Below are 16,199 nucleotides of genomic sequence, written 5' to 3' on the forward strand. Positions count from 1 at the left end.
ACCTTATCATAGTGAGATTTACAAGTCTTCAGATCAAGAAAACTATATCAGCAAAAATAAACAAGGCAAGAACTTGAAGAAACCATTGGCATAAGCACTACTCTGATGGACGAACAGTACACTTTTCATCAGTTGCATCCGCATGTTTGCTGCAACAAACCAAAACAAAAATATAACACCACCAACAACAAGGATGTGACAAGAAAAAGTACCCAAGTTTGCAACAGCAATTTTTAGTACCCATAGCAGTTCTTGATTTTGACAGTTGCATGATTGAATACCAAATTAGTCTGTCCACCGATACACGCCCCACCATCCCTCTGGGAGCAACATGGTTTTCTAACAATATTAAGCGAAAAAGGAAGCATTAATCATGCAAATGGTCTAAAAATTTGGGCTCACCAAAATCCTATTTACACTTCCTCTGGGTCAAAGACGGGCACAACAGTTGCTTTTAGACAATGATTAGTACTTTTCGGTAAAATATACAGGGATCTTGAGCCCCCGCCAAATAATTTAAGCTATTGTTTTTGCTGCTGTTCGGTTCCATGAAATCTTCGTCCAGCTTCAACAGTCTCCCTATTGAAATAAGAGGAAAGAGTGAAATTAATAAACAATTATGATTAACAAAATCTGGTACTCAAAGCATATTCGGAGTATTATGATCTCACCAAGTGACTCGGCATGTCAATTGTTAATGCCAATGCAAACACAGAGCATTCGTTTTACAGCATAGCCTCAATTCAGAGCAACTCATGGACAAAATAGTGGTTTATTCATATAACAAATTTGAATAGTTCATTCTGTTTGTTCTAAGGTTTCAACCGAAAAAACAGAGCACTATTTATCCTTTCTTCCCGTGCATGCAATTACAAACTGATAATGGAATTCATGGTTTACAATATATATATACCTGAAAGCATCTACAAGCTCCTTGTTCTCAGGATCAAGCTTCACTCCCTCATAAAAGGCACTTGCTGCTTCATCAAAACTCTGATAAAGAAAAAGTGAAATAATAAGCTCATCACAGAAGTATTTTATTCAACCAAATATCCGAAGAAGAGACCATACTTGTAATAGACGTAGTGCTGCACCTTCCCTGTAGCAAGCTTTGGCCCAGTCTGGCCTCAGCGCTCTGCAAGCCCTAGCATCAGCCAAGGCCTGTTCGCCTTGTCCAAGTCGTATCCAGCAGAGGCTTCTATTTGATAGCAAAGCAGCTTCATTTGGGTCCAGATCAATAGCCTGAATTATAATTATATATGTTACAATTCCACAGGATAGTATGAATAATTTCAGTGAGATGATTAGTATGAGATCAGGATGGCAGTCTAAGCTTTAGTCCAAATGGGTGGACAAGCTGGAGATGATTTAATGAATTGCTATTTACATTAACAGAAGTTGAACTAGTGACAACCAAGTAATACTATGACATTGAGATATCATTTATTCATAAAAAAAAAAAAATTTGAATGTGCATCACACATTAAATATCATGGACTAGAACTCTAATAAGAATCTTACTTCAGGTGACAACCAGAAACCCAGTTTAGCCACTAGAACGACATAAGATCACAGATTGAGTAACTACAATTTATCTGTCATAAGTTCATCATGGCAAAGTGGCTTAAGAACTGCAACATTACGGATCTGAGCTTACACAGACACATATAGCTGGTGTCCAGTATACTTTATTTACCTGCACATTTCTAATTGTATTTACCCCAATAATTGTCTTTTTTCAGACCCAGGAGGATAATGTTGTTTGAATTGTAAACATTCTCAGAATTTTGTGCTTCCTCTTGTGCATTCATCTACCTTTTATATCACCATATTTGCTGGTTAAAATCCAACAATTTTTTAGCCCATCAACATTGACACATCACGGGTCAAAATCACATAAACCAAATTCAATTGACAAATTAAATTTAAACCAAACCTAGGATCCAAATATCTGAATTCAGTATAACATGACAAAACTACAGCCAACCTGAAACAAACCAAGAAGACAAATATACATCATAAATTACAATAAATCTAGAGCTATATCTAGCAAAGACTCAGAACTAGTTTTCTTTGTTTCTTTCTAGAGAGTATTTTCTGTAGCAATCATAGATACCTTAACTGTAATGATAAATAGAGACCATTTTTTTTTATCAAAAACCAAAGACAAGGGATTGTGATAAACATGCTTCCGATTAAAACTGTTCAATATAAATCTCAATTGAAGTCATCTACAATTGAATGTTCAATATAATTAAAAAAAAGCCAAGCATTACTTTAAATAACAGGATGACATTGAAAAGGTGACTCATCAGATGTTTGTCTTAGCTTATTAAAGATGCAAAAAAATCTCATTCAAACGTTACATAAACTAAAATGGTAAAAAAAATAAGTGAAATTTGGATTAATGAAATTTTATTAAAACTCTAGGTAATTGAACAGCACAGACACCCACCCAAAATAAATGCTTCAACCTAAATATAGAAAAGATCAAACAAAGGATTCAGATTCATGCCTTTGGCCACCACCCTATTATCAATCACAATTCTTCTTTCCAATTTGCATTCAGCATTAGATATGTGGTAACAGATGTGATCTCTTGTCACTTTGGATGTGGTGGGAGATTAAGTGTCATCAACAAAATTTTTTTGCAGCATCAGAGATATGTTATCAACTAGAGACTCAGTTGATAGAAATACAGTTATTCCTCCTAGGTTAGTATATGCAAATCCATAAAAGAACCATTCAAACTTGTAGTTGTTGGTCAATATCTTAATCCAGCCCAAGGAATTACCTGGGTGTAAGCATCTACTGCCATCTGGTAGTCCTTTTTCCTGAAGGCATCATCACCGCGTGACTTTGCTTCCATAGATCTCTTTTTGGATTCAGGAGTTACCTGCATAATTGAAATGAGCATTTGAAGTGTTTTAACAAGATAGTTGAACAATGACAATCTGATACACTAGAGCACCTATTTCTTTTTTAGATCTCTTATGGTAAACCACACATACCACCAATTAAGGCTTAACAAATTAGTGATTATTGGTTTTAGACTACCAAAGTGAGAATTTTTTAGCAGATAGTCAAGGGACCCCTTTATTCTTACACTAGGCATCTCTGCCGTGACTAGATAAAACTGGGATAGATAAAACGACATTGTAGGAAACAAGATATTAACATTTCTAAGAATAGATAAAACTGAAATTCCAATTTCAATTGTAATGTAACTGGGATAGATAACAATTATATTATATCTAAAGTTGCTACTTGTTACAGGCTGATTAAAAAAATTTCTCACAGGGTACTGACAACAACCATAAGATAGAAAATGAAATCCAAGAGCAAGAGTGACACCTCAACCATCTCTGTTTTATGCAAAATGGCACTCCTTGGCAAGTCAACTTCTCTTCTACTGGCCTGTCAGTTCACATTAGTCCATTACTGGATAAAAGTAAACAGCTACATGCAAACACAAAAGTGAACTAAAAACCTACAAAGCTGTCAATCTTGAAACTTAACAGCAAAGACATATGCTAACTATATCTAGTTTTATGCACGAGTACATGCATAAGTGAGAAGGAAACAAATTTCTTCTACTACTAGATGACTAGGGCCCATCATTCAGAAACCTGTTCCTTGCTTGCTTCAGCAGACTGCATGAATTCAATTAATCCATCTGTGCTCCAGTTTGAAACGTTTGGAACTGGAGATGTTAATGGCAAAAGAACTTCAACAACATCTCTGATATCCCTCAAAGCAGCAACTTGTATTGGCTTTAAACCATCCTGCAACAAAAGTAGAAAATCTAGTTGCAATATGCTTTTGTTTCACAAAGCAGATAACCATTAAAACTTTGCTGCCAAATTAAGCAGTTAAACTGACCAGGATCACTAGTTGATTCCATTAAACAAGTCTCTTGTACATATAAGCTCAAGACATATCCAAAGGAAAAGACAGAAAAACGATAATGCCACACAAAAGAAATTGATATCACCAGTAGCAATGCAGTCATGAAGAGACAAACTATCTACTTCCTTAATAGTTACTAGTTAAAAATGTCAGCAAAGTCTCAGAGCATTTGAATTTTACACATTCTAGTCAACTGCAGGACAGCCTTACCTAGAGCCAGAGGATTAGATTATGAGGTTCATTCAATTTATTAAAATGGAACAGAGGACTAGAAAAGAGAGAAGAAATGACTAATCCAACTGAAACTTGTACAAAATGATATGCTTGAGTAATATGTTGATGAAGAATAGTTTAGTGATTTTGTCTATATTAATTTTAGTTAGTTTAGTGATTTTGTCTTCTTTATTAGAGTAGAAAGTGTGAGCTTATTTAGTTACAGGGAATCTACAAAATGGTTTACTTCAGAGATCTTGAGCAGGTTGAATCCCAGTAACTAAATAAGCTCACACTTTGTACTCTAATAAAGAAGATAAAATCACTAAACTAACTAAAATGAATATACCTGGAGTATATCAAATTCATTCCTTTCATGTGGAAAGATGCCTGGAGTTGACATCATGGCTCCTTTAAAACAAAAGAAAGCAAGAAGCCAATTGTCCAACAGTTCCAACAACCAAAGGCTAGCTTCAGCAGCATGATTCCTGTTTATCAGATATGACAACTAATCCTTGCCTCAAGAAGAGCAAAAGAAAAGAATAAATCCAAAACATTTTGAGATTAAAACCCAGATAATTAGAAAATACAATTAATAAGACTTTTAAGCAATGATTAAAATATCATACCATGCCAGAGTTACGAGATTCGCTCGATACGGTATGGTACTATATACCAAACGATATATATATATATATAAAGTAAAAAATCTGCAACGTCGCCTATCTTCTCCCCATGTGGGGTGACATCGCCGAGACATCGTCGCCTCAGTGACATCACCCCACGTGGGGAGAAGAGATACGAGATATATATATATGTACATATATGTACATATATACATACATACATACATATATATACATATATACATACATACATACATACATACATATATATATATATATATATATATATATACACCGCCCGGTAGCGATCGGTCAGTGTACCGGTCTGCTGACGGACCGATACGTACCGCCCGGTATGGGCGGTATTATTCGAAATTGAAGACCTTGCTTTTAAAAACAGGCTGCAGGGCGATATTAAGGATTTGGGGTTTTCTATAATCATAAAGGAACAACTGCAGAGTTTAAGATCAAGGGTGCAAGAAGAAAATTGACAAGAGATATTAAAAGAAAGGATAATTTCAAAGAAAATAGGAACAGAATGCATCACTCTAGGGTCTGATAATCAATCAAAGGTTAGAAGATTTCAAACCTTTGGTTCCATTGCATAGTCACACCATTTAATAAACGAAAGAGAGCCTATATCTGTTATTCTGACAACCCATCTAGTTTACACTTTACACCAGACACTACAAGCCCTTATGTGTCCTAAAATTATCAGATAATAATCAATTTTGAAATCCCATACTATAACATCTACTAAGATATGAAAACAACTCCAGATAGAATTTTATGCCTTTATTACCATCAAGAGCGTAAAGAAAATAATAAAATTGTTTCTGATTTAAGTAAAACACTACATATCAGTCCCTGCATCACAAAGTAACCCTGTCATGAAAATCAGCATTATCTCGCTTTCTCCAGTCTGCAAGAAAAACAATTCTCCGAAAAGGTCAAGACTTGTACATCTTGTACCTCAAAAAATGTTAAGACAAAATTTATACAATAATCCTGTTTTTGTGGTTCAGTAGAGGAAGATATGCTGAGATAATAGAGACCAAGGTTCGCTGTACCGTACCATACCGACGTTTCTACCCGAACTCGGTATGGTATGGAACCGGTGTACCGGGCGATACATCAGGGCGTACCGAGCGGTACACCCTGGTGTACCGAATAATTTTTTATTGTATACTGTAGCACTATAGCGGAACGGGACGGTCCGCGTACCGATAACCTGTCAGACCGGTATGTACCGCCCGATACGGGCGGTACGCTTCGGTATGACAAACCTTGATGGAGACTAAAACATGATATGGTCAATTTCAATAGAAATTGAATCATAATTTGCAAAAGATTTTTTTCTTAATGCCATTATTCCAATTTCCATATTAAGCATAACATCCCAATTCATGTGCACTGAGAGCTAAAGCAGAAACCCACTTCTCTAACATGGACAGTCGGGCACATTCACAATCCAATAATAAGATATTGATAAACAACAAGTCAGCTTCAAGCATAAACAAAATGACTTGCAAGAGTTTACATCATCACATAGATTAGGATCTCCTCCAGCTCTTATTAAGCAACTGACAATTTCTCTACTTCCGTTATCAGCAGCAACATGCAACGGAGTTGCTCCTCCTGCACTGGCATTTGGATTAGCACCTGCCTACACGGATAAAAACATAAGTCACTGTCTCACCAGATAAAGTATATTTTTGTTACAAATGCTATACACTGGAAGAAAAATACATGCTACTTCCAAAGAATTGTGTTAATTTGATACAACACAGAAGGATGTGTTTGAGCCATGTCCGAGGAAAGGTGGATGAAATCTATGATAACTTTATTAGACATAAAGATGATTTAATGATGAATAATATCACCCTCAGCTGGCCTAAATCCAAATAATTTGGACATCACAGCTTGCTGATCTTTTTGTGCTTCCTTTTTCAATTTTTTGAAAGCCGGCATAGCTCAGTATGTCCACCATATGATTTTAGTAAGCGATTGGCACATCCAAAAGCCATCTAAACTTATAACCACAGGTGTGTAAGTTGTTTCACACCATGTATTTCATCCTCTTACAATCCTAGATCCATTAAATCCTGATCAAATGTCTAGCCTAGCATACCTTGTTTTTAACTCCAACAGATACACCTTAAGTTCAAATTTTCATCCCTTTTACTGTGAATTCTCATCAAATCATTTTACTATTGCATCTTCCATGTCACCTGAACTTGGAACCTTGTGTTCTGCACAAGTAATTCCCCACCGTGTCCTTCAGGTTTCATCCAACTACAATCCTTGGAGCATCAAACCCTTGACACTACTTCTAACCAAGTCTTCTGTGGCTTTTGCTTCCCACAAATGCCACTGTCTATTGTGAAACTAACTGATTTCTTTTTGCAAAGAGATATAACAAGGGCAGTCAATGATATAAGCACAAGCAACAAAAACTAGAACTATATCATGTGAAGTTCATAAAAATCACCTGAAAATATGGTTGACCAGTAAATACTATAATTTACAATAAACCACATACCACAAGATATATTCAAAAAGTAACCAATAAAGTAATATACTAATTTTATATATGCATACAACCAAACATTTAAACAACCACAAAAAAGAAACACCACAAGATTATACCTGAAGTAGCAATTCCAAGCATGGAAGTGATCCAGCTGCTACAGCTGATAATAGTGGAGTGATATTGTCATCAGTTTCAGCATTGGCCTACAGAATTTGCATTAAATCACAGCATATCATGAGTTCATTAATGTGGACGCGTGTAGAATAACAACAAAGAGGAAGAAGGTGAAAAAGGAGACGTTAAGAGGTGATTCCGACAAGATTCTATGTTTAATCACCTAGGAAGGACTCAACATAGTTTCTTTTTGATAGATAAATAAAAACCACAATGAGGTCATCGACTAAAAACTACAGCTTTTGACAGTAAGTCTAGCTAAATAAATATGCACGACATTGGCAATACGAGTTTTTCAGCAAACACTGTAAGTTATACTGGACAAAAAGCTGAAAAAAAATAGAATTCTAGTAGTGAAACCTTATCATGGTTTATCAAAGCCATCAGTCCAATAGTGACGACAAAATTGATGTTTAACCTATAACTTACAAGATTTTTTCATTAAAAAGGTTTATTTATCATGAAAACTTAGATAAGACAAACTCAACGAACATCAGTGTTTGTGAGAAGCAGCTGCAAAATATGAAGCCAAGGTGAAAATCTAGGTAATATAAACTAAACATTGCTCATTGGATCTACCAAAAAAACGTAAAATTTGGAAGTGCTTAACTAGCATAAGCACAACTTACATTAGCATGATGTTCTAACAAAAATTGCACTGATTCTTCCTGCCCATGTCCAGCAGCCCAAATCAAAGGGGTACCAGCATCACTTTGTGATTCCACATTAACTCCTTTTGAGAATAAGAGGTTCAAAAGCTCAATGTTCCCTGCATATATCCAATCCAATAAGATAGGAAATATGTTGGACCATAAGAAATAATGATGTAATCATGTTAAAGAAGCTATATAAGTTCTGGTAGCTGAAACTTGACTTGGACTTGACATGAACCTCCTCGCATCAAACTAGTAGTAGGCCTTCGATTGCGTAGATGAATTATTTGGTTGCTTAGATAAGAAAAACTCAGCCTAAACACAAAAGACCACAAGAAACAAAGAAGTAATCAGGTTAAAGAAGCTATATAAGTTTTAACTGCTGCAACTTGGAGTTGACGTGGACCTGCTCAGCCAAACCTAGTAGTAGGTAAGGTTGTTTACGAAATGATTTGTTTGGTTGTTTAGGTGAGAAAAGGGTCAACCTGACCCAAATTTGCATCTGCCTCAGAACAAATACCAACCCTCCTGAATGCCTAACGCAACCCTAACAAAATATGCTCTTAGAATATTTATCAAATCATATCAAGCTTCAAACATCAAATTGGCACTGAAACTCATATGGGGCTAAAACTAAATTAAAATATCCATTGATACTGAGCTGAAACTTGAAGAGTTACTACCAAACCTGCTAAAGCACTTAGGTTTTCCCAGTTTGGATGGGGCCCATGCCTTTTAGCATATGGACCAGTACATAACAAGGGAAAACTTGATATGCAGGAAAACTAAAATCCATTATCCAGCCTCCAGTTTTATCAATTAAATTAACAAAAAAAATGCTGCATTCCTTCAAAGAGCAAATAAAGCGACTTTTAGGTTAACTACCAGCCTAGCTAAACTTTAGTTAAAAAGAGATCTAAAGGATGAAATCTATAATCAAATGTCTCAACCAACTGATAGCATTCCTCAAAATAAGTTTAATAAGCCATGTTCTGCTTCTGTTCACATGAAATTAGCAACATTCACCATCTATCCACCACAATTTTTAATGCAAAAACTCAGAGAATTAGCAGTTACCAACTTACCATCAACTACAAATTTCTGTACAATAAAGTAACAGAAGACTACCAAATCAAAAGCTATCTCAGACCGAGAATAAGTCTGTAACACTTGTACATTGCAGATTATCAAAGCTTGTTAGTCTATCGTAAAAGGACTTCAAAAATCAGTCATATATCACATAGAAGAAGTGAATATCATGTTTTTTCCCCCAGAGGATAGAGTGCTTAGCGCTCTAAAACAGGAAAAAGACATACTTGAAAATTTGGTCGCACTGAATTTACAGCTTGGAATATCTCCAACATATAAGAACAACTCATTATAACAAAACACGACAATAAATTTTCATGCTAATAAATATGGAGGCTAACAGAACTCCAGAGAAGCACATTTAAATCTTTGACCATAAAGTTGGAGTTCACCTGTTCCAGCAGCATGGTGAAGAGGAGTGGCTCCTAAGTCACTGGAAGCAGAAGGGTCTGCCCCTTGTTCAAGTAGATATTTTGCTGTAAGATTATGTCCTTGACGAGAAGCATGAATAAGAGGAGTCTCGCCTGTAAGCAAAAGAAAAATTACAGTTCTAGCACCAGATGCTCCTTTTGGTCATCCAACCAACAAGATAAAATAAATTTGTTATGCAGTCAAATATATTAACCTCTATGAGAAAAAACATGTACGAAATGAAGATTTTAAAAGGAAGAAACAACTGAAATAAGATTTTCTATAACAACAAAAGTATAAGAAATAATATTCAACTAAAAGAATATTATGCTTACGAAAACTGAAGTTTGCAGGCAGGTCAGTCGACGACATGATTTTAGCAAAAGGAAAAAAGTTAGTCAAGCCAAGTATAACATGCTAAATGCATACAATCATAAACACTGTATTAAGGTCGACGATTCAATGGATAAGAAGCTCATAAGAAAGCCAGTTTCTTCATCACGTTCACAACTCCAAAATCAAGGTTTATCAGAATTTTAACGACTCTTTAACAGGGATATCCAACTTCTGCTACATTAGCTTTCAGATGCATACCATCGTCATCCCTCACGTCGACATCGACCTTCAACTCCTCCAGCAAGTACTTACACACTTCAGTCCTCCCCTCCCTCGCCGCGAAGTGCAGCGCAGTCCTCTTATTCGCGTCCTTCACGTCAGCCACCGTTGTCGCCAGCCCCTTCCCCTCGTCTAGCTGCTTCGCCAGCTCTAAAGTCGCAACAAGAACATTCGGGAAACAAGCCAAACCAAGAATCGAACGAAAGAACGACGATCAAGACACTAACTCTTGAAGAGATCGAGGTTCCCAGAGCGAGCGGCATCAAGAAACTTCTGAACTTTTTGCCTCACTGCATCCGGAAGAGGAGGATCGACCAGAACGAATCAATAAAACAGAAGACAGATGGAAAAAAAAAAAAACACGAGAAGAGAATAGGAAGAAAGGGTTGGCTTGTCGCGATTCTTAACGAAGAAATGCTGTACCTGACAGGGCTGCGGAAGCATCGGATGCCATGGCAGGAACAAACGGCGGGTTTTCGTCCTCCGGGAGAAGGGGCGGACGGGTTCTCGAAGAGAGCGGCGTCTCGTAGAAACTTGGAGTTCGGAGGGACGTAATGAACCCGCTAATGTAGCTAGGTTTAACGGGTTGCAATACGAATCTTAAAGTACGTGAAAACCGTCGGATTAGCCAGTGGTCTATATAAGGTTGGTTATTGCGTGTCCATTTGTAATATATATATATATATATATATATATAAAAGATCCAAAATTTATAAATATAATATTATAATTGTCAGTTAATTATATATATAATTACATGAAAATCCAATGTGGATGCCTCCCAAATCACACGTGACATAGGATATTTATAGCCTCAAAATCGAAGTAAAATTGAGAAAGTATCCAAAATAAATGGTAGTAACACATTGTGAAATGAAAAATTAATCCCAGTAATGGTTTAAGTCTACAATCAAAATATTTATTGTATCACTTTATTATAATATTAATCGATTAAATTAAATAATTAATTCCATCATAAGAAAGACAAGAATGAGAAATTTTAGCCATCCGCACGTCACTTTTGACTCTCATATTGTGGACATCTTTGAGAGTGACACCCTCCACTGAGCTATGTGAAATTAGGCAATTTTAGCTCCATGCATATTAAATCGGCAAAGGGATTATGTGTAATGAAAATTAGAAAGATTAGGATGTGAAAGAAAAAGAAAACACATGTTAAAGCTCACTAATTGCAGTTGATTTAAGGGATTATCCATTAATTATTATAGGGAATTGTATGACAATTTTCCTAATATTCGACCCAACCACGAGTTCATACACGCTACCCGGTCCCACCGCGTCAACTGCGTTGCGACTCGTGAGGGTCGTCGGGTCCCACGTCCGCGTCAGCCGACCGCCACCGCACCCTTTCCGTTTCCCCCCGTCAACATACACATGGAGGCGTTGTCTCAACCGAGACCGCGACGACGACGACTTTGAGGAACGAAGGTTTGTAGATTCTCTCCAATCCTTCTTGAAAAATAGACGCTCATCTGTCCGTTAGTTGTGATTCTGGGTATGGTAAACCGTCTGATTCTAGTCGGATGTCGGATCATTTTGGAGAGGATCCAGGATCGATAAAGGTCGATGATAAAAGAGCAAAGCGACAACCGATTGCTTAACCCAAGATTTAACCATCCGAGCCGAGTCGTGCCGGCGCGTGGGGCCCGCATCGTCAGAGCCCGTGACCTCCAACACTGATTCGACCTCTCTTCCGCCGTCCGATCCACTTCCAGCGGTGAGGATCCCCCAGCGGTGGCGGTGTGCCCTTCCCCTCTCCTCGGAATCTAGTTCTTTAATTTCCGTTGTGTTTTCGTTGAAGGAAATCACTCTCTCTCTCTCTTCTCTCTCTCTCTCTCTCTCTGGTATTGGCTGTGACGCCCAGCAACCCCCGCAGTCGGTTTCTAGGGTTTCCGTCTTCCCTTCCCATCTTTTGAGGGGTTTTCTTTTCATTTTATTTTTCGTCTCTTCCGGTCGCCTTTGGTGTCGAGATATCATTTATTTCTTGTAGGTTTCCGGGAAACGAAAGATTTCTTCTAGCGTTTGATGCTATCGGTACAAACGGGAGAAAAAAATGGCAGCTATAGCGGATCGGTATCGTCAGAATTGGATCTTGGATTACCTCAGCTTACCGGTTTCATGGTGTTCTCTCGTGTTTGATATTTAGATGCTTTCGTTTTTAGCTTGGTTTCAAGTCCTCGGATGCCCTTTGCTTTGCCTTTTGACCTTTCTTGAGGACTCTTCGTCTTCCCCCTTTTTCTTCTGATTGAGTTGCACTACAGTAGATCAAATCAGTTGCTTTTCGCATTTGAACACTGTGAGAGAGAGCAAAATCTGGTGAAATGCGTAGTTCGGTTGCTTCGTGATTCATCTCTGGTTATCTAGGTGGCGACACATGGGAAATTTCTGCTGCTGAGGGAGTGTGTTGGGTGAGCGGAAGAGATCTGTAGGGGGTCACTCTTAGGGGTTTCTGAGATGGAGGGTGTGGAAGAAGCTAATAGCGCAGCTGTGGTGAGCTGCCACAGAGTGCTGAACCTGCTATCCGAGACTCAGGACCAAACCCTAGCTTTCAAAGTTCTAAAGGCAGAGACTGGAAACGCTATTTCTATGTTTAACAAGGTTGTTTCCATGCTTAGTAATGGTGTAGGTCATGCGAGGCTAAGGAGGCTCACGAACCCCCAACAACTCCACTTTAACCATACCATCTTCTTAGATAGTCCGGCGGTATCCAGAGCTGAACCTTTTCCACTGTTGGTCCAATTCCTTCCAAGAAACCTACTAGAAAAGCCAGTTAACGAGTTGGGTTCCACTGCCAAGATCCCTCCACAAATCCCCCCAAGAATGTTGCTTGAGAATCCAGCAGCTGCAACGGATGCTGCTTCCAGGGGCACTGTTCAAGCTGCCTACAGTCCTAACCCCACCCACCTTCACTTCCTCCAACAGCAGCACAACAGTCAGGTGTTTCAGATTCAGCAGCATATGAAGTTCCAGAATGAGATGTATGGAAGCAGCAATAGCGGCAAGAACCTCATGTTTGACAACTCAAGTTGCACAGCAACTGCATCGTCTTCTCGTTCTTTCTTGTCATCCCTGAGCATTGATGGTAGCATGGGGAGCATGGATGGGAAGGCCTTCAACCTGTTTGGTGGACCACAGTTGTCCGACTCGATGAACTGGCACCTAAATGATAGGAGGTGTTCTAGAGGAGAGAATGATGGAAGTGGCAAATGTGCCAAAACAAGCAGGTGCCACTGCTCAAAGAAGAGGTCAGGGGTCCTGTGTAATGTTTTTTTTTTCTATTTTCTTTTCATGAATATGTTCTCATTCAGACAAAGTTCTCCTTGGCTTTTGCAGGAAATTGAGAGTGAAGAGAACCATTAAGGTTCCTGCTATAAGTAACAAGCTTGGAGATATCCCTGCAGATGACTACTCATGGAGAAAGTATGGGCAGAAGCCAATCAAGGGTTCTCCCTATCCTAGGTATGGTGTTGTTGGCTTTCCTAAACACTTCTCTTCGATTGAGTGACCTGACATGCCAGATGTTTGTTGTTTATTGCATAATTATTGTGCTTTGACATCATTGCCGTAATGGTAATCTAGCAGGAATCATTATTGATAAATTTAAATAGCCAGTGGTACACAAATTTAGGTAATAATTCTTAGAAACAAGCATGTCCTTGTTTTCCATCTGTTCTCTCTCAGATGATGAAACTGCATGGATCTAGTCATTGTTTTGTTTGATTTTGTTGGAACTTTAGCTAACAAATTCTTTATATTTTTCTTTTCATAACCAAGTTCAAACAAACAGTAAACTATTATTTTACAATTTCCTTATCAGAATAATAATAGATTGCTAGTTATAATTTATTTTTTTCTTTAGTAATTTTTCTTTTTTTATAGCAGAAAATAGGTCTAGCATTTCTCAAATGTTGGTTAAATTTAAGTATGTTCACATACTTTTCCAGATTGTTTCAGTTACCAAATAACATGCAAGGCTGATTAAGATGCTGGGCCTTCAAGGCTTCAACATATAATCTCCATGAGTCTTGGATCTTCATGCTACAAAGTAAAGGTCCCACGGTTCAATCACCAGTAACAAATACCATTTTGTTTGCTTATTTTCACTTTTAAATCCTAAAATTGACTTCGAACATTTTACTAATAATTCCACCAGTGGAGTATTTAAGTAGATTCACTGTACTTCTCTTCGATGATATGGAAGTGTCATCATAGTCAATCTTATATACTATTAAATGATTTTTGTCCTGTAATATTGTTCTAGACAGCTTTAATTTGGTACTAAAATATTTTCTGCTATAAATCGAGCAGAGGATACTACAAATGCAGCAGCATGAAGGGCTGCCCTGCAAAAAAGCATGTCGAGCGGTGTGTTGAAGATCCAACAATGTTGATTGTTACTTATGAAGGAGAACACAACCATGCCAAGCTATTGACCCAGTCTGCCCACATATTGATGTCGGTCAAAGAGCCATTAGTGACGAGTTGATTTTTTTTCTTCATTCAGTTTCCATTGCAAGTAGCTTGTCCTGTATATATTCCTTGTGTTCAAGAAAAACATGTTGGGGTATAGCCGCTGCATGGGTTCAGGTCAATGGGAAAATATGTAAGATGGAAGATGCACCGATAGAGCCTCAAAAGAATGCTACTATTAGTTGAATATCATGACCATCACCATGGAGGAATTTTGTGATCTTTATTTGTTTGAAATAGGATTGGTTGGAGCTTCTAATAGTGATCTCTTGTTAAACCTAGCAGAATGGCTTTCTGATAGTACAAAGCCATGGTTTGAAAGAATTTTAAATTGTGTCCATCCTGATTGGTATAATATAATCCATTTTGCAAAATACCTGTGAATGAATTATTGGCCTTAAATGCTGGTTTTGTACTTGGGAGTGCACTGGACTTGTTTTCTGTGGGGTTTACTTGATACTATGAATTTTGATTTGGTTTCTTTGTTGACGATCTGTACTTTGCTGAGCTAACCAGTAATGTATGTACTATAGTAGTTGATGGCATCTGTTCAGCAATGTTTTTGACATCATCAACTAATGTACACTTGTCTTCATTTATTGTTATTTAAACGACTAAACTCTGGTAAAGCTATAATCAAATATAACATCTTGCTGTTAGATTGATTATAGCTTGAGAGCATGATGGGTAATACATGTTTCTATTCTGCTACATCTGCTGGATGTTGCTATTTGTGATTCTGCCTTTGTAGATTCCGATTAATGTCTGTTTCTCGACACATTTTATAAATTTTCTGTTTTCAAGATTTGTACATAGAAGTTGTATTTGAGAAAAATTATAGAGTAGTCTCTCACAAGTGTTTTTTGATGGAGCTTCCCAGCTTATCTTTATCATGAGAGACATGTAAGTCTCCATCAACTGCTCCACATGTTGGGGTTACAGGCTTAGTTTTTGGGTGTGGCAAGTGATTTCCCTGCACTGTGCAGTATCTGATGCTCTCTGGAATGATTCATGCAAAATGCCAAGCAGCAGCTGGAAATGCTTCAGGGAGATCATAGAAACAAACAACTGAGAAACTTGCCTGCAAAGAGAATTGTCAGCAACATCTGACAATGCTACATCGTCGAGTCCTGGTTGAAGGAAGGGAAACACAAGGTTTGCTTTCCCACCATATGTTCTTTGATGTCTCTGCTCAAGACTGGGTGTCCTTGAATCCTACAGTGTATGAACCTGTCTCCAGTGTATGAGACAATCCACAATTGGTAACAATTTGAGGAAGACCTGATCCTACAGCCATGAGTTTGCATGTTATAGAAGCTAAATTGTAATGCGAGGAAACAACAAGTGGTTAACTGCAAACATCTACAAACAGAGCTTCTAATAGTCTGAGGTGAAAGCTACATAAACAATAGAAGAAACATTACTTAGATGGTAGCATTTTGGATCGATAAGCATCTAATAGTCTGAGGTTAAAGCTATACATAA

General features: G+C 37.7%; 2 protein-coding genes across 3 annotated transcripts; one reads left to right on the top strand and one right to left on the bottom strand.

Annotated features, from left to right (window-relative positions):
• Positions 1–196: 196 nt before the first annotated feature.
• On the bottom strand, positions 197–10,793 carry LOC103975113 (uncharacterized). Its single transcript, XM_065126443.1, has 13 exons — positions 10,647–10,793; positions 10,451–10,513; positions 10,203–10,373; positions 9,590–9,721; positions 8,085–8,224; positions 7,398–7,484; positions 6,289–6,414; positions 3,630–3,785; positions 3,355–3,417; positions 2,795–2,896; positions 1,072–1,242; positions 914–993; positions 197–579 (listed from the first exon to the last, which is right to left on the bottom strand). The coding sequence occupies exons 1-13, from the start codon at positions 10,675–10,677 to the stop codon at positions 522–524; spliced, it is 1,380 nt and encodes a 459-aa protein (XP_064982515.1). The 5' UTR covers positions 10,678–10,793; the 3' UTR covers positions 197–521.
• A 1,248-nt stretch (positions 10,794–12,041) lies between these two features.
• LOC135623456 (protein WRKY1-like) lies at positions 12,042–15,054 on the top strand. 2 transcript variants are annotated; one of them, XM_065126446.1, is made up of 4 exons: positions 12,062–12,132; positions 12,235–13,489; positions 13,578–13,703; positions 14,553–15,054. In XM_065126446.1, exons 2-4 carry the CDS (start codon positions 12,699–12,701, stop codon positions 14,728–14,730), a joined length of 1,095 nt encoding a protein of 364 aa, XP_064982518.1. In that variant the 5' UTR covers positions 12,062–12,132; positions 12,235–12,698; the 3' UTR covers positions 14,731–15,054. The 2 variants fall into 2 exon arrangements, with proteins under 2 accessions (XP_064982517.1, XP_064982518.1); XM_065126445.1 differs by having other exon boundaries at positions 12,042–13,489.
• The last annotated feature ends 1,145 nt before the right edge of the window (positions 15,055–16,199 follow it).

This window comes from Musa acuminata, chromosome BXJ2-9 (genome assembly GCF_036884655.1).
Source record: "Musa acuminata AAA Group cultivar baxijiao chromosome BXJ2-9, Cavendish_Baxijiao_AAA, whole genome shotgun sequence".
Classification (NCBI taxonomy): domain Eukaryota; kingdom Viridiplantae; phylum Streptophyta; class Magnoliopsida; order Zingiberales; family Musaceae; genus Musa; species Musa acuminata.

Coding starts and splice junctions, on each gene's coding strand:
- LOC103975113 (XM_065126443.1), bottom strand. CDS start 10,677: ATGGCATCCGATGCTTCCGCAGCCCTGTCAG. Junction 8,225..9,589: donor TCACCATGCTGCTGGAACAG/GTGAACTCCAAC, acceptor GGATATATGCAG/GGAACATTGAGCTTTTGAAC. Junction 3,418..3,629: donor CTGAAGCAAGCAAGGAACAG/GTTTCTGAATGA, acceptor GTGAACTGACAG/GCCAGTAGAAGAGAAGTTGA.
- LOC135623456 (XM_065126445.1), top strand. CDS start 12,699: ATGGAGGGTGTGGAAGAAGCTAATAGCGCAGCTGTGGTGAGCTGCCAC. Junction 13,490..13,577: donor TGCCACTGCTCAAAGAAGAG/GTCAGGGGTCCT, acceptor TGGCTTTTGCAG/GAAATTGAGAGTGAAGAGAA. Junction 13,704..14,552: donor AAGGGTTCTCCCTATCCTAG/GTATGGTGTTGT, acceptor TAAATCGAGCAG/AGGATACTACAAATGCAGCA.